At 42.8% G+C, this 17,685-nt stretch overlaps 1 protein-coding gene across 10 annotated transcripts in view; it reads right to left on the bottom strand.

Moving 5' to 3' along the window:
* The window catches only part of Esrp1 (epithelial splicing regulatory protein 1), a 66,095-nt gene that overhangs the window by 33,886 nt on the left and 14,524 nt on the right, over nt 1–17,685 (bottom strand). For 6 of the 10 annotated variants that reach the window (XM_021262652.2, XM_021262655.2, XM_021262654.2 and 3 more), the window contains exons 5-12: nt 11,862–11,960; nt 11,676–11,730; nt 10,157–10,267; nt 9,907–10,039; nt 9,771–9,813; nt 6,969–7,270; nt 3,175–3,393; nt 750–948 (exon numbers count right to left, since the gene is read on the bottom strand). In XM_021262652.2, the coding sequence (XP_021118311.1) occupies nt 750–948; nt 3,175–3,393; nt 6,969–7,270; nt 9,771–9,813; nt 9,907–10,039; nt 10,157–10,267; nt 11,676–11,730; nt 11,862–11,960 (1,161 nt within the window). The remainder of the gene's footprint in view (nt 1–749; nt 949–3,174; nt 3,394–6,968; nt 7,271–9,770; nt 9,814–9,906; nt 10,040–10,156; nt 10,268–11,675; nt 11,731–11,861; nt 11,961–17,685) is intronic. The other 4 variants (XM_021262653.2, XM_087190619.1, XM_004850117.3 and 1 more) reach the window with 1 other exon arrangement.

The following is a 17,685-nucleotide window of genomic DNA, read 5'->3' as shown; positions in this document are numbered from 1 at the left end:
AAAGGTGAAAACTGCATAGAAAGACTCCAGTTTTAACATTAGGCTCCAGTGTTCCAGCTGCTAACTAGAACTTGGTCTCGTGACTACAGGGCTTATTCCTCTCCAACAAGATTACCAATGGCTTGCACCCAGGTGCCGATGAGCAAGAGCATGGCTTGTACTTAAGCACTGATCCTGTGATCCAATGGAAACTTTGGCTAATTTGTGTACGCATTTATACATTTATATTTTTTACAGACTTGCTCATTCCAGATATCCTAGACAGCAGCAGCAGGAGTGCTGTCCAGGTTATAATTTTCAAAAAAAACAGGTGACGCTCAAGAAGTGAAAAATAAAAAATAAGTATCAAATCATCCTTCTTAAAACTTAATGTGTTAAAAAAAAAAAAAAAAAAAAAGGATCCAGCCATACTTATATTTGACCTTTAAATGCGTTTTAAATATCTACATAGCCAGGTTGCCTCTCAGAGTCAGTGCTTATCGAGGCACAATAAGCTTCAGAAATCAACTGCTTACCACTGGAAAAGCAAGAATATAATTTAAAAGGAGGTTATGTGCAGCGTCTCTAATTATGGGTGTCCACAACCAAGGTCTTAAATGATTACCAGGTACTACTGATTTCAGATGGGAAAGCCTTATGTAACCACCTTGCTGCCTCCGAAAGAACCAGGGGGAAAGAAAGTTAGGAAAGCAGCTTAAGCACCTACCAGCATACAGCGTAGATAGCGCCAAGACCCAAGAAAAACTTACATGGTAACTTACATGGCGGTGGGGATAAGCCATTTCGATTTAAAGTGCCCCCCATTAACACAAAGTTCATCTCCTCAGCTGAACACTGAAAGACTTCGACATATCTGTCCTTCATGGTTTTTTTATGACACTTCTGTGAAGCCATAAATGCTCTGTCCGCAGACTTCATCTGGATAAAGGCGTCTCCTGACGGGCGGCCCTGGGTGTGTGGGGGAAGAATAAAAACAAAAGGAGATGGTATCCCTCAACAAGGAAATAAACAGTTGCTTACAGAACACGAAAAGTGACAACCACCCGCAGCAGAGTCACGTGAGCCACAAAGTAGGACGCATCGCGTCGCCAGTCACCAGAATGGCCCGCAAAACCTTGAAGAGACAGTTTTGAGAGCTCGTACCTGAAAGTGATCCTTTTTGGTTTGTTAAATTAGTATCAAATTTACAGGTTTTGAAAGGGTCTCCTTGTTACTGCAGCTTTCAAAATATGGGATTGTATATTGAAAGTTTTTTTCCCTCCTGAAAAATCCGATTAAATGTCATTGGATTGAGAAAAGCTAGTAACAGAACCAGTCTTAGAGCTTTACAGATCCTAACTGAACAAACCAGCCTCTCCTGTGGCTCCCAGCGCTTGTTCATCGCGGCCCTGCCACACCCCTCCCTTCTACCTCATCCAGACCTTGACCAGAATGTGGAGGGGGACTTGGCTAAGATGCAGGGGCCCAGGGGACAGTGAGGGCGTGGGAGCTGCAGAGCCACTGGCCAGAACAGCTCCTGCTTCCACCTGCACCTTCAGCTGGCTCCAACAGGGGCTCAGAGGCCCTGCTTTTAGTAATTGCTAAAATTTCTTAGTTAAAGCCATGCCTGTAGATTTCTGTTCCACAGACCTAGAACACCTTGGTTTTATTTAGCATGAACATTTTACAAGGGAGAAAGACACAACCAGTTTATAGTTTTGCTTTCTTATTTTATAGTTTCCTCTATGAGTCTCTTAGGAAATACTTGGTCCAAATGATTACCATGCAAGTTACCAGACCAGAGAAATCAGCAACAACCCCAGTCCAAGACGGAAACCTCACATCTTCTAGGCAATTAAGAGCTTGTCCGTCATCAAAGCAGCATTCTTCTCCAGTGCAATCACAGGTTCAACAAGAGGCAACCCTGTCTACTGCTGGTAACTAAATAGTAATGGCCTCAGGGTTATTAGATATGGTGACTCAAAAAGGCATAATTCAGTCAGGCATGGTGGCACATGGCTGTAATCCCAGCACTCCGGGAAGCTGAGGCACAAGGATAGAAAATTTAAGCCCAGCCTGAGCAATTTGGTGACTTAGTAAGACCTTGTCTAAAAATAAAAAAGGGCTGGGATATAGTGCAGAACAAAGGCCCCGGATTCAATCTCCAATACCACAAGAATAACATAAAACAGAAATAAACTCGTACCAGCGAAGCATGCTAAGAGGGTTATCAGATCAAAAGGTACAGTGTATGGCTTAATATTAACTCAAGAGTTAGAATGAGTGCTGTGTGCTGATACTGAATTTCTGATTCCCGTACCCAGGGATGTGTGCTTCTGGTGGACAAGATTACACTTATGAGACGGACCACGTCGCCAAGTGAAAAAAAAAAGGGGGAAATTAATTGTGAGGAAAAATTTACTATTTCTAATATTAGCCTATATTCAACCCATAGCGCTCAGAAAACATAACTTTCCTTTTAGCAGAGTTCCAAAGTTTTAATTAGAACTATTTGCCTTATGAGGTTATAGACTTTTGTCCTGCTTAACAAAAAATACCGGTAAATTGTCTGGCAACTAATATGATGTTTTATTTAAGCAGAAGCCAAATGACAGTGGCACAATGAAAGAACACAGTTAGATTTCAGTAGGGGCTTCTCAGCATTTCATTCCAGAGCACAACCATGTGCTTGTTATGATCCACACACTGTGTTCTAGGCACCATGCATACACGTCCTCATGGACTCTGCATCCTACTGAGTGAGTATATCTTGCTGTCTAATGGGGATGAAATGTCATTTCTAAACAGTCTGCGAATACAAAGTACTCTGGGACACAGGCACTCTCCAGTTGTCTATGTATCACCTACGCCATGTATCATCACACCGAAGTATCAGAGTCAGAGTTCAGTAGCTGACACAGGAAAATGTTGAACACACCTATTTGGCTCCTACCTGACTACCAATAATGTGACGGATTTTTCTGTGATGAAGGGATGAGAGCTGAATTCGAATGATCATAATAATGGCAGCATTCTTTCTGGAAAACATCCGAAATACTTCCTGTACTTACAGCTAAATCTTTTCTTAAAGACAATATAAAACTAAGGAGTATTTGCACTCTTTCAGTAGAAGAGAGCTTTTGAGCCCCAGGAAAAAAATAAGCAAATATGTTTTCTAATAACCGACTTTCTTACCTGGTGATTCAGTACCATGTGAACCCCGTGCGTACGGATATCTGTGGAGAATTCCCCCAGGAAGTCCAGGATGTCCTCTATTGTGGCTGCGTAGGGAAGCCCTCGAAGGCGGATACAGTCTCTAACATTTGTAGGGGGGACAAACTGCTGAGGTAGTACTGGAATAATGGGTGGGGTTGGGAGTGGAATGAGGGGGGCTGAGGAGAACCGATTCAGCACCTGCACTCGAAGCAAAACAGAAGGGATTTAGAAACTTGCTATTCCTGATCATCCAAAGACCAGGACCAGCATTTCCCGGGAGCCTGTTAAAAATGCAGAGTCTGGCCCGGGGATTTAGCTCAGTGGTTTCACCGCCTGTTGCGCAAGCACAAAGACCCGAGTTCGATCCCCTGTACCCCCCCCCAAAAAGAATGCAGAGTCTGGCCCCGCAGAGTGGTACACACCTATAATCTCAGTGCTAGGGAGGCTGAGGCAGGAGGATGGCTGTGAGTTCCAGCCTGAACCACAAATCAAGACCTTGGATAAAAACAAAACAAAAACAGAAATGCTGAGTCCAGGGGCTGGGGTGTGGCTCAGTGGTAGAGTGCATGCTTAGCATGAGCAAGGCCCTGGCTGCACTCCCCATGATAAAAGAAAAAAGAAAAGAAAAATAAGCAATGCAGTCTCAGGTGCACTGCAGACATCAGAAATATGAATCTGCATGTTAACAAGCTCCTTAGGTGACTCATTAAATATATAAAAATTTGACAGGCACCGATGAAGAGATTTATGCATTTCAGCTGGAAAAGCGTGATACTTTTTATTTGACATAGAGTCTCAGTAAGTTTCCCAGGTGGGACTCAAACTTATGATCCTCCTGCCTGAGCCTCCCAAGTGCTGGGATTACAGGTGTGCAGCACTATGCACAGTAAGTGTGCTTTTATAAAAATCTGGTAAATGTGGACATTGCTGGCAATTTATTAGATTGTATTTCACAAAATACATAGCACCCCCCCCCTTTTTTTTATACTGGGGATCGAACTCGGGTCCTTGCGCTTGTGAGGCAGGCAGCAGAACCACTGAGCTAAATCCCTGGCCCTCTTTCCCTTTAATATTATCTTCATTGGTCCAGGATTTAGCTCAGTGGTTCCGGCGCCTGCCTGGAAAGCGCAAGGTCCTGAGTTCTATCCCCGGTACCAAAAAAAAAAAAATTATCTTCATTCTCTACCTCCAAACACGAAAAATAGAGAGAATGACTCAGCAAAAGAACCACAGGGCAAATAATGATTTTGAATGATATTAAAAGATAATACCAGGGCCAGGGATTTAGCTCACTGGATCTGGGGGCCTGCCTCGAAAGTGCAAGTTCCCAAGTTCAATTCCCAGTACCAAAAAAAAAGATAAAACCACATAAAAGCACAAGACAGAACACCTGGAAAATGCAAACTAAAAAAAAAAAAATCATTTGGTGACCATAATGACAGTAATTTAGTTTCCATGTGAAACTGAGGCAATATCAAGATAGGTCTTTGGTATTTTTTAGATTCCTGGAATTCAGCTATCCTGAGCATGGACTATGGGTCTGATGAATTGCTCCGGGCAAAACTCAGGTCATAGTTTTCTTGTCCATTTTTATCTTACATCTTGTGAACTAATTTGTAATACTAGGAAGTAGGTCCTTGTGCCAACACCCTTTGCGGCACCCCCAGCTTTTCTAGGAACCTTGACCATTCCAGACTTCCAGTCCTACACACTGAAAATGTACCCAAATCAATGAACCCCTCGCCCAAAATGTGCACAACTTCTTTACTCCCAACCTATTCAGTAGCTAAGAAGCCACAGAATCAAAGAACAAACGTAGCACATCTAAAGAAATGCTAAAGAGTCAGAAAAACTTCTCAAAGTTACACAATTGATATGCAGCTATAACACTGGGTGTAAAACAAGTCTAGAATATCAGGACAGAATGGTGAAGAACCCCTTGTATGACCTGCCAGACAGGAGGTGCTCAAGTATTGACTGAAGGAAATTATTATTACTATTTTGGTACCAGGGATCGAACTCAGGACTTTGCACTTTTGTGTGTGTGTTTTTTTGGTATTGGGGATCGAACTTGGGTTCTTCCGCTTGCACAGCAGGTGGTGAAACCACTGAGCTAAATCCCCAGCAAGGACTTTGAACTTTTGAGGCAGGCACTGGAACCACTGAGCTAAATCCCTGGCCATGAAGGAAATTATTTTTAATAATGAAAAGACAATGACAGAGCCCATGACTGCTGTAGCCCTTGTTAAATAAAATGGTAGGGATGGTGAAATGAAGAGGAAGTTCACTTCACACCCAGGATCACCTCCTGGTACTGTACAGGTTCTGTTTCCTGGGCAATTCCGCCACCCTCCTGTACTGGGTATCGAACTCAGGACCTTGAGCTTGCCAGGCAGGTGTGGTGCCACTGAGCTAAATCCCTGCCCCAGGCAATCATTTTAAAACACAATATACAGCAGGCTGCAGAAGATGGGCAGTCATTTTGTGAACTTACAGAAATAAAGTATCCTAAACACTTGTAAAAAGAAAATGAAAAAAGTAATCATTAAATCAACCTCTTCTGCTATGGGACACAAATTGAGTACACTGAAAAAAATTGCTAAAGCAATCTTTAAACCTTAAAATCTTTTAAACCTTTTAAATCTGAAAACCTTGAAGTTCCTAGTCTATATCTAATTCTAAAGAAATCAATCAGAGGGCCAGGGATTTAGCTCAGTGGTTCTGCCACCTGCCTTGAAAGCACAAGGTTCCAAGTTCGATCCCCAGTACCAAAAAAAAATCAATCAGAAATTGATGAAAGTTTTATAGACATGTTTGGAGTTTATTTTGGAATTTTTTTTTTTTTTTAATGGTAGTGGGGATTGAAGCCAGGCCTCTCATACTGGGGTATATTTCTAGCCCTTTATTTTTTACTTTGAGATAGGGTCTTGCTAAATCACTAAATTGCCAAGGCTGGGCTTAAACTTGCAATCCTCCTGCCTCAGCCTCCAAGAGTGCTGAGATTACACACTTGCACCACTATGTCCACCTTACAAACTTTTTTATATAGGAAATTCTAAAGCAGAATAAGAAACCAACCCAAACACAGAATAGAGGAATTTTTAAATAAAATATGCACTTCAGTGAGGTATATTAAGGATGAAAACTTTCAAACATGGACAAGCTTTCAAGATACATGGTTTTAAAATAGCACATAAGAAAATAAAATACGGGGCCGGGGATTTAGCTCAATGGTTTTGCCGGCCTGCTGTGCAAGCTCAAGGACCCGAGTTCAAGCCCCGGTACCATAAAAAAAAAAAAGAAAGGAAAATACAAGGGCTGGGAATTTAGCTCAGTGGTTCCACCAACTGCCTCAAAAGCACAAGGTCCCGAGTTCGATCCCTGATACCAAAAACCTCCAAAAAAAACAGTATATTCCTCTGTGGTCATAGAATCAAACTATTTTCATGCACTTATACTTTCTGTATTCTCCAAGATTTTAACACAAGGAATAGTGTAAGGTTGTTTTCAAAGATTAAAAAACAAATAAAATGAGGCAAAATTCCCAACATACTCTTAGAAATGACCTGCTTTCCGGGCAAGGTGGGGCACACCTGTAATCCAGCCCTTGGGAGGCTGAGGCAGGAGGACTGCCATAAGTTCAAGGCCAGGCTGGGCTACACAGTGAGCTTGAGGCCAGGCTGGGTTACACAGTGAGCTCGAGGCCAGCCTGAACTACATGGCGAGACCTTTTCTCAAAAAACAAACAAAAAAAGGGAAAGAAACAAACCGACCTGCTGAACTTCGGCAGCTGTGCTCCTGAAGAGTTCGATGTATCTTTTACCCAACAAGTCCTTGTGCTTCCTTAGTGCGTTCTGTGCATATTCCTCACAAGCAAAGAGGACGAACGCGTCCCCTGTTGGCCTGCCGTCTGGGTAGGTGACAAACAGGATGCCTTCCTTCCCCCCAGTGATGGGGCAGTGCTGTCCGAAGAAAGCCACCACTTCTTCAGCTGTGGCCGTGAAAGGGAGGCCCCGCATGCGCACAATGACTTGATTCTCCTTGGAGAGAAACTGGGCTACTTCATTAGAGGTACCTAGGAAAGACAAACATTAGAAAGCATGGAGAGAAACAGGTGGGATGTCGACTTGACTATATTCAAAGTGCTTCGAATTTCATAAACTTCTGGCAATGTCTTCAATACCTTGAATATCAATTCAAGATTAAGACCCACCTTCCTACTGAATTCTTACTGATGTTATCCTGGGAACAAAAATTTCCTTTCTCTTAAATTTGAAACTGTTCCACCAGCATTTTCATAAAACACTACTCTTAATGTAGAAAGCTGGTCCGATCATTAAACCACAGACCAGCCGCCTCTTCTCAATGGGGAGCAATCTCAGTCATCATAGGAGTTAAGGGCGTGGCTCTGGGGCAGTGCCCACCAACCACCACACTCGAGGCCCACAGTGTGATTCCCAGAACTGCAAATGGAGCAACAAGCACAGGCCATGGAGCCAGACTGCCTGGCTCTGGCCTTGGCTTTCTATTTACTCGGGTACCTTAGCTTGCTTAACCTCTTGTGCCTTAGTTCCCACATCTGTAAAACTGCCTGCTTCATCAATTATGAGAATTGAGAGGGGCATGGTAGTGCACACCTGTAATCCCAGCACTTGGGAAGCTGAGGCGGGAGGATTGCCATGAGTTCAAGGCCAACCTGAGCTACCTAGTGCATTCAGGGCCAGCCTAAACTACAAAGGGAGGCCCTGCCTCAAAAAAAAAAAAGTAATGGGCTGGGGATTTAGCTCAGTGGTCTCGCTGCCTGCTGCACAAGCGCAAGGACCCAAGTTCAATTCCCCGTACCAAAAAAAAAAAAAAAAAAAAGTTATGAGAAGCCAGTTCTGGTGGTGCACGCCTATAATCCCACCAGTTGGGAAGCTGAGACAGGAGGATGGCCACAAGTTTGAGGCCAGCCTGGGCTACATAGGGAGACCACATCTCAAAAAAACACCGAAAATAAATAAATAAATAAATAATATTATGAGAGGAGGCTTGGCGAGGAGGAATAGGATAAAATAAAACTTATTATTCACAATTAAAATTATGAGAATTACGTAGGTTAATGCTGATAAAGCACTTTGGGTTTGTAATTTTCCTAATTGTTTTTTATTAAGAAAGTTGCAGAACCAGCCATTGGGGCACATGCCCATGATCCCAGCTACTTGGGAGGGTAAGGCTGGAGGATCCCAAGTTTCAGACCAGTAGGGCAACTCAGCAAGATCCAAAGGGCTGAGGATATAGCTCAGTGACAGAGCACTTGCCTAATATGTGTGAAACGCGAGGTTCAATCTCTAGTACCACAAAAAAAGTTTCAAAGCCAATTGAGAAAAACAGTGTAATACTTGGCACACAGCTCCAGTGTATCAACATTCTGCCCAAACTCAAGCATTCTGGGGCTTTTGTTTTGTTTTGTTTTGTTTGAGACAGGGTCTTGCTCTGTAGTTCAGGCTATTCTTGAGCTCACTGTGTAGCCCAGGCTGGCCTTGAACTTGAGGCAATTGTTTTGCCTCAGCCTCCCGAATGCTGGGCTTACAGGTGTGCACCACCATGCCCAGCTCCAAACCAAAGCATTCGGTACAGCATGCCACATGGTGACTATTCAAGTGCATGACCATCAAACTCATACAGAACACTTTCTTTAACAGGAAATTCTTCTTTCTTTTGGTTTTTTGACACAGGATCTCGCTATGTAGTTCAGGCTGGCCTTGAACTCACTATGCAGCCTAGGCTGGCCTCAAACTCACAGCAATCCTCCTGTCTCAGCTTCCCAAGTGCTGGGATTACAGGCGTGTGCAACCATGCCTGGCTCTTAATAGGAAATTCTCATCACACTGTTCACATGGACTGGACTACACAGTGAGACCCTGACTCAAAACCAAAACAAAACACAAAAACTACCCTTTCCCTTTATATAAGTCATCCCTGTACTTTTTCTTTTAACAGAAATTTATTTTCTATGGTTCTGAAGCATCTGAGTTACTTTTCTCATTTCTGAGACAAAAATACCTGACACTCACAAGTTAAAGGAGGAAAGGTTTATTTCAGGTCAATGCTTTTGTATGTTTTTTATGGCATTTTTAATGGCTGTTTAACTCTAATAGGTTGGGTCAAGCCTTGGGGAATCTAATAGCCTTTTTTTGAAACAGGGTCCTGGCCTTGTAGCTACTGTGTAGCCAGGCTGGCCTGAACTCCCAGTCATCCTCCCCTTGCCTCAGCCTCCAGCGTGCTGGGAGTACAGGCATGCGCCATCAAGACTGGCATTGAGTGCAACAGTACCTTAAACTCACTAATACTATTCTAAGACTTTTTCTATTAAAAAAAAAAAAAGAGTTCTCATATTTTACTGGGAAATAAAAATCATTCATGATCTGTGTGTGTGTGTGTGTTTGTGTGTGTGGTGAGAATAAAACCAAAGGCCGTACACTAGGCTCTATACGTGAACTATCAGGCCCATAATAGCCGTATTCATCTATTCTTAATACACAGGCAAAACATTTTATCTTATGAACTAAAGACATTATAGAAAAGGGACTTACCACCAGCAATCTTAAGAAAATCTTCACCTGTTGCTTTATAGACCTGTGAAAACAAAGAGAAGTTCAAACACCCAGATTCCGAGCCTTCACTCCACAGGCACACTTGAGAAGGGGCCAAGTCTCAGGCGAATCATACCTCGATGTACCGGGTCCCCATGTGATGTTTGTGCCTCTGCAGGGCCAGGTCCCTGTGCTCCTCACTCACAAACCTCACCAGAGCTTCTCCATTCCTCCGACCCTGAGCGTTCAGACAAAGTGCAGCACCTCCCCTTTGAAAAGAACGAAACGGATGGCAGGTAGAAAATAATTCAGTGGGGAGGAAAGGATGACAGGAAACCTGGGAACCCTTTGGGACTGTTAAATAAAAGAGGTCAAAGGAAACCAACTTGGCAATATTGAGTCCTTTGAAGAATCTTGCAATGTCTTGATCCGAAGACTGCCACGGTAAACCTCGAGCCCTGACGACGGTGTTATCATCGATAAGTTCCATCTTGCTGCTGCAGACAAAGCAAAACTTCAGGTCGCAAAGTTAATGCTTGTCAGCGTGACATCTATGAGTCCCTGCCAGGCAACGCGCCTGGTGACCTGTGAGGTCCTATTTATTTGCAATTCAGACAGGCTTGCCCTGCCGCCTCATTTTCCTCAAGAACTGGAAGCACTGAGTCTGTTCACTCTACAAAGATGACCAGCTACTCCAGCACAGCTTCTGTCAGCCAAGGAGCCTCATACCTGTCAGAAACTCAAAGGTCCCCAGTGCCAACTCACAGGACCTAAGGTTCTCCCAGGATTCTCATGGCCTGAAACTTGCTAGAACCAAGGAAAGAGTTAAATTAATTCTCAGATCTAGGCAGCAACAAATGGGTGTTAAATCCAATTTGCAGCAAAATTTAGGGTCAGAACAGAGCTGGCAATTAACCCACGTTAGGAACGTATACATGTGGTCAGAACTCTGCCATGAAAACATTTCCCCTGTAAACTAGAGTCACCCCAGGATGCTCATGTGAGTGCCAACACCTCTGTGAGCCATTTGGAATCACCTATTATACATTCTGACAGCGCTAGCTGTTCTGTCCTTCTGAGGTTCATATTTTCAGTAATCCTGGGACATTTTCCTAATGAGTCACCTTCTTTATAACTAAACAGGCTCCAAAGTCTCTCCATGGGCAAAGCTGTCAGAAGCTTCTATCCCTGCCAGGCACCAATTTCATGCAATTCACTACAGTGATTTACATATTTCCCCAGGCCTACCTGTGGTCACAAATAGATAGCACAACTTCATGTTTCTCCCTAGCCATTTCCTTTGCTTTTAAGCAGAAGCTGATAGAATATACTTAATCTCAGTAAAAACTTGTGAACTCTGATTTTTTCCTTTGGAGGTTTTCCAAGTGGAAGGATGAACAAATTTGAAAGGAATAAAATAAGAATCACACATACGACATTAAGATGTAGCACTGGTCAGTGAATGACTGAAGATGCTAATACTGTATTACTAGCTTACTTTGTTTTTTTTTTCTTTTCCTGGTACTGGGGATCAACCTCAGGACCAGCACCACTGAACTAAAATGCCCAGCCCCAAGCTTACTTTAATAAATGGTCTAACAACATGAAATTATAGTCAAAAGGTTAAGTAAATTTTCTAAAATATGACCAAAAAAAAAAAGACTTAAAATTTTTTTTTAGTACTGGGGATCGAGCTCGTGACCTTGCACTTTCGAGGCAGGGGGTAGCACCACTCAACTAAATCCCCAGCCCTCAAAATTTTTTTAAAAACTCAAGTGAGGGGCTGGGGATTTAGCTCAGTGGTTCCACTGTCTACTTCATTAAGTGCAAGGACCTGAGTTTGATCCTCGGTACCAAGAAAAAAAAAAAACAAAAACCTCAAGTGAATACTATTCAACTACTTACCAAGTGCCACTTTCAAATTTGTAGTTTACCCTCTCTGGATCTGAAAACCTGTGATCTAAACACGAGAGAACATAAGTCAGCACTTTAGCTATCAGGCATGCAAAGTTGTGAGAACAAATTCAAAAGCATGGGTCAGGGAGGGTGGTGGGATCCACTTCTATGACTAATTATGGCAGTAAGACTTACTGTAAGGCTCTGATATCATCGCTAAAATTATATTCCCCATATCTTCAACTTGGGAGGCTCCATATCGAGAGTCCGAACCACTCTTCTCAAAGTTTAAACCTGTGAGATTCAGTTAAGGGAACATTCTGCAGAGGTAAAAAGAAGTTACTGTAACCCCAAATGAAAATCGTACAGAGCCAAAACGCCAGGTAAAATTCTTTAGAAACTTCCGTATGGCTGTTTAGGGTTAGGGTTCACATACTCCCTGAAGTTTCCCTCTGCTCGCTTGAGTCAAATGTCCAAGTCTTGGGTGTTGCCAGTAATAAAAGTTCTGTTTGTTCAGGTAACAGCAAATGCGCGGATGCTGAGTGCAGGGGTTTTCGTTTCAAACAATATAGTCTGCCACAAGGTCAATTAGAATCCATCACTAGAATCTTTATTAGAATACTAATGCAAATCCTTGGTTCTATCTTCATAGGACAGTTCCTCCAGTCACGACTGCAAGTGTTTTAGGACTTATTCTGGCCTCACATGAGATGGATATGCTGACACTATTTCTGTGGTGCTACTTTTACTCAGACTTCTCTATTATACTTTTAGAACACTGGGCCGGGGATTTAGCTCAGTGACTCTGGCACCTGCCATGCAAGCGCAAGGTCCAGAGTTCAATCCCCAGTACCAAAAAAAACTCAGTAAAAAATACAGTAGAACACTATTGGATCACATTTTTGATGGTAGCAAATGCTAGTTCTTTAGAAAAAAAAATAGAAATAATTCAAGCACTCAAAGCCAACAATGGCCAATAGGTATTTTTCCCCTGGCAGGGGGCAGTTGGGAGGAGGTGCTGCACCACCATGCCAATTTTTTTTTTTTTTTGTACTTTAGTCCCCAAAAGTGCAATCCAATGGGGCAGGAAAGGGGGTCTCACTATGTTGCCAGGCTGGTCTAGAACTCTGAACTCAAGTGATCCTTCTGTCTCAGCCTCCTAAGAGCTTAAGAATACAGGCACATGCCACCACGCTTGGTTTCAGTATGGTTCTTCACCATGTCAGTGCAATGTTTGGGCAAACCGAACAAACGACTCTTAAATCCTGGCTCAAATTCAGTTTGAGGGGGAAACAGAAGACATTTCCATTACATTTTATGATTTAGAATCTCACTAAAATAAGCATACATCACCACCAAAATAGTTACTTTAGGAAGGCCTAGCATGCACCAGGCTCCAAGTTCTACTGGCCAGCACTGCAAAAACAAAAACAAAAGCCAGGCCTGGCATGGGGCCGCACACCTATCGTCCCAGCACTTGGAAGACTGAGGCAGCAGGACTGCTGCGACTTCAAGGCCAGTCTGAGCTACACAAGAGACCCTGTCTCAACCCAAAACAATCGAACAAACAAAAAAAACCAACCCCCCCCCCAGATATCTGAGATGAGAGAGTAAACCAGGAAGATTAAAGTTCACGTCTAGCCTGAGGAACTTAGTGAGACCCTATCTCAAAACATAATGAAATGGCTGGGGATGTAGCTCAGTGTGAAGGCCTGGGTTCAATCCCCAGTATGTGAGATTCAAGGGGCATCTGTATAACAGTTACTAGAGTGCTTGTCTCATTTTGCCCTTAACCAGTATTTCATAATAGACTTTAAAAATGAAGACAGATGTGAAGGAAAGGTCCTACTGTATTATTTAGCGCAAACTAAGAGGGAGCAATGTTTAAACAGTTCAGAGAGCAGGCACCCAGAATACCACCCAAGGGGCTCAGCGCGTAGCAGTGCATCTCTTGCCTGGCATGTGCCAAGGTCCTGGGTTCCATCCCATGTCACACACCCACACAAAGAATTTCTCCTGCCAAGTACACCAATTATCTGAAGATTTATCCAATGAGTAATATCTTTTTCCATTCGAAACTTAAGATCACTTTCCATTTCCCACCTGAGCTTCCTCCTCCCTTTCTCATTTAAGAGATGCTGCTATCTAACAGTGGGGGAGGCAAATTCATTTTTGTGTTGTCCCTCAACTGGCTCTATCTCTCTGCTGTTAAGTATACTACATGGAGAAAAGCAGCCATATGTTCCTGGCCAGTTACTTAACCCCACTACACTTCGGCTTATCTGTAAAGCCACAGCTGTGATAATCTTTACCTCCCCAGGCTTTTTGTGCTGATTAAATGAGATAAAGCAAGTCCAGAGCACAAAGCAGCCCTTTAAATAAGAGACGCCCTGTCCCTTCCCAGAGGCCTGTGGCTGCTCTCCTAACCCAGCATGACTGAGACCTTGTTTTTTAAACATAGTACTGGGGATTGAATGCAGGTGGTGGCTACCTCTGACCTACACCCCCAGCTCTTTTTATTTTTTGAGATAGGTTCTTGTTAAATTGCCTAGGCCTACCCTGAACTTGTAGGCTTCTCAAATAGCTGGGATTACAGGCCTGTGCCACCATGCCTGGCATGACCAGACATTCTGAGGGCCACATCTACAGCTGAAAAATCTGAACTCGCCATGTGCCTCTTTGGATACCACACAATCTAATCACCAAGCCCACATGGTAGATCCTGTCTGTATCCTCCATGCTCTCCCGACATCATCTAGTGATGAGATAATGTGCTGCCCACTGAGAGAAACTAATCCCAGGAGATGTTTAAGCAACAGACCAATCCCTACTAAATAGGGTCAGTGATTATCAGCAGGAGGAGATACTATTTGAAGTATTTATTAATCCAGTGCCATTTTCAAAGGGTGTGACAACAGCATAGGAAAGCCAAAGGATGAAGATGCCTTGGGGGGGAAAACGGCCCTAAATTTTCCTGGGAGATAGGGAAGTAGGGAATCCTCACAAAACTGTCGAACATAGACAAGTCACGATTGTCCAATTGTCAGAACCCTACAATTCTAGAAACATTTTTCAGCCTTGTACAGGTGCACAGTAGAGTAAAAACTACTCTCAAAATGAGACCAAAACTGCCATATAAGCTGTGTTTCTTAGCCTCAGCACTTACTCTGCATGGAGGCCAGACAATTCTTTGTTGGAAGGGGAGGTTTTCTGTGTACTGTAGGATTTTTAGCATTGTGTTGGCCTCTTACCTACCTGTCCCCAGTCATGACAACTAAAAATGTCACTCGGTGGGCAAAAATCACCCTAGGTTGAGAAGCACTCATAAGCTGACAGCTCCCAGCAACTCCAACTTCACCTCTCCCCGTCTATTGATCTGTCAGAAGTTCTTAGATAAAAGAGACCATTATCAAACAGAGGCTTTGGAAAAAATTGGCCAAGGAAACACTATGTATGGACCACCCTGATGCTGTGTCAAAATGGGGAGCTATGTAAGCTCTGTCAGGAGCCACATGCATGCCACACATATCTTAAGGGGCCCTGAAAAAAAGCACCCACTTATCCTGGGAGTCCACCCTTGGCCTTCAGCATGATTTTGTGCAGCCCAGAACAAAGAATGGATTTTAGATTTTTTTTTTTTTAATTTATTTTTTTTGTTACTGGGGATCGAACTCATGACCTTGCGCTTGTGAGGCAGGCACCAGAACCACTGAGCTAAATCCCTGGCCCTAGATTTTTTTTTTTTAAAGGATTGTAAAGAGAAGAATCTGAGCAGCAACTATACATAGTCTGCAGACTCTAAAATATTAACTATCTGGATTTTTGCAGAAAAGAGACTTGCTGACCTCTGACCTAGAAGACTGGAAGTTGCCAAAAGATGGCCAAACACAGAGGCCACAGCAGGAATGTTTAACACATCCCAACTTTTCATCCCTGGTCAGAAACCATGGGGGTGGCGGGTGGGGGTGGGTGGGGTGGAATTAAGGGTTGGAGAAATAAGCCTGTCAAAGGGTATTCCATTCAAATTCTTCTCGGTCTTCTAGGGATGATGAGAGGTATCTAACCTCCTTACCTCTGCTTACAACACTCCTCTATAAAGCACGCTTATCTTCTTAATCCCCTAGCCAAATTAGACCCTGAATAATGCCACACAACTCCAAAGCCTTCCTTAACTGCTTTAGGCCACAACCATCAATTTAAGACTCCCTTAGACTCCGTGTAAATTATTCTCTTCTCAACTGTGTTGTTCATGTCCTGGGTATCAGCTCTCACCTTCCTCATCTCCTTCCACCTACCCCTATAGCTTCCAAGAATACACTGACATAGATAATGCTGCTTACTAAACACCATTTTGTGCCAACTTCCACCTATTTCTTTCAATTTCCAACATAACTCTGCCAGGTAGATAACAGTAAAAGCAACAAGATGAAGAAACCAGGACTTAAGAGATTGCCCCATAACTCACAGCGGCTGGCAGGTAATGAACTGGAATTATGATACAGCTCTGATTTGAGCATGTGTACGCAATTCGCTGTACTGAGCTAAACTTTCACTTCATTTGTTTCTGTTTTGAGCAATACTTTATGAGACACTTTTCAAATTTATAGATAAAAGTCAAATGAAGGAGATAGAGATCAAAAGTAAAATAGAAAGGAAAGCCTCCAGATTGTGTTGAAATAGATTTGTAGGTGAAGAATCAATTTTCCTGAATTCTCCTTTTTAATTAAGAATATGTTAAAAAAAAAAAAAAAAAAAAGAATATGCTGTTGACATTTGGCTAAGTTGGTTCCACAGGACACGTACTGACATGTTTCCTCTTGAGCCATCACACACAGAGAAGAATCAGCAGCTCTAATCTGCTAACTTTTCAAAGTCACCCAACCTCATGCATGCCTAAACCACCTCCTTACACACACACACACATCTCTCTTAGGAAACGTCCTTCAATCTCTAACTCTTTACCAGAATGAAACACAAATAACAAGTAAAAGGGACTGACTTCCTAAAAAAATGTTAGTACCTACTCTTTTCCCTATGATGCATCATTACATATGATCTTGAGGGAAGGAAAGATGAGTCTGTAGCTGCTGATTTACAGCTCGACATGCAACTTACTCATTCTGCCCCTAGGGCAGCCACAACAGCACAAACAGGCTCAGCCAGCTTTTCATGTGAGAAAATGGAGAGGGACAGGAAGGGTGCAGCCAGGCTGGGTGGGAACAAAACATTCTGGCTCCCATCAAGCAAAGTGCTGCATTCATTCCGAGGTAGGAGAAGTTGAAGGACTTAGGCTATTTATCGGGACAGCAGGAAGGCTCTCCTCAGCATCGTCTTCAAGGATTTAAGCCACACTTATATAGGCTGAAAGTATAGCCCACAGAAAGACATTTGAAAAACATCATTAATACTACTTCATCACTGGGCACCGTGGTGCACAGCTGTAATCCCAGCTACTCCAGGAGCTGCAGCAGGAAGATCAGAAGTTCAAAGTCAACCTGGGCTACTTACCAAGACCTTTGCTCAAAATTAAAAAATGGAGAGAGCTGGGAATGTAGATCAGTGGTAGAGCACTTGAAGAACATACATGAGGCCCTGGGTTCAATCTCCAGTACCACAAAAAAAAAGAAAATTTATCTACTAAAAAGAAAATTTTTTTCTCAACTGCCTGAAAATGAATACAGTGTCAGAACACCATCTTGTAAATAATACCTTTTTCAAACTAAATTTTCTATTTGTCCCTAAGAGAATCACACATTGAAAATAACACACATTAGTTGTGGAACAAGTCTAAATTTTCATAACTATGTCCTAATTCAAAATTCCATCTCAAAGCCATTTTTTTCCCTGCCAAGATTCCTCAGCAAACACATTTGTTACATCCCTTTTTCTATTTTCTTTTTTATTTATAGTATAACACAATTACCAATGTTGCCAGACATATTAAAATACCTATGGTAATGAACAAGGAAATAGCAAAGTGGTAAAACGCAGTGAGAGAAGTCAAGCAATACCCCAAGAA

Source organism: Heterocephalus glaber, unplaced genomic scaffold (genome assembly GCF_053883595.1).
Source record: "Heterocephalus glaber isolate CG9 unplaced genomic scaffold, H.glaber_assembly_v1.0 deba00001555, whole genome shotgun sequence".
NCBI lineage: Eukaryota > Metazoa > Chordata > Mammalia > Rodentia > Bathyergidae > Heterocephalus > Heterocephalus glaber.
Note: the sequence above shows the minus strand (reverse complement) of the source record. Positions and strands in the feature narration are given on the sequence as shown.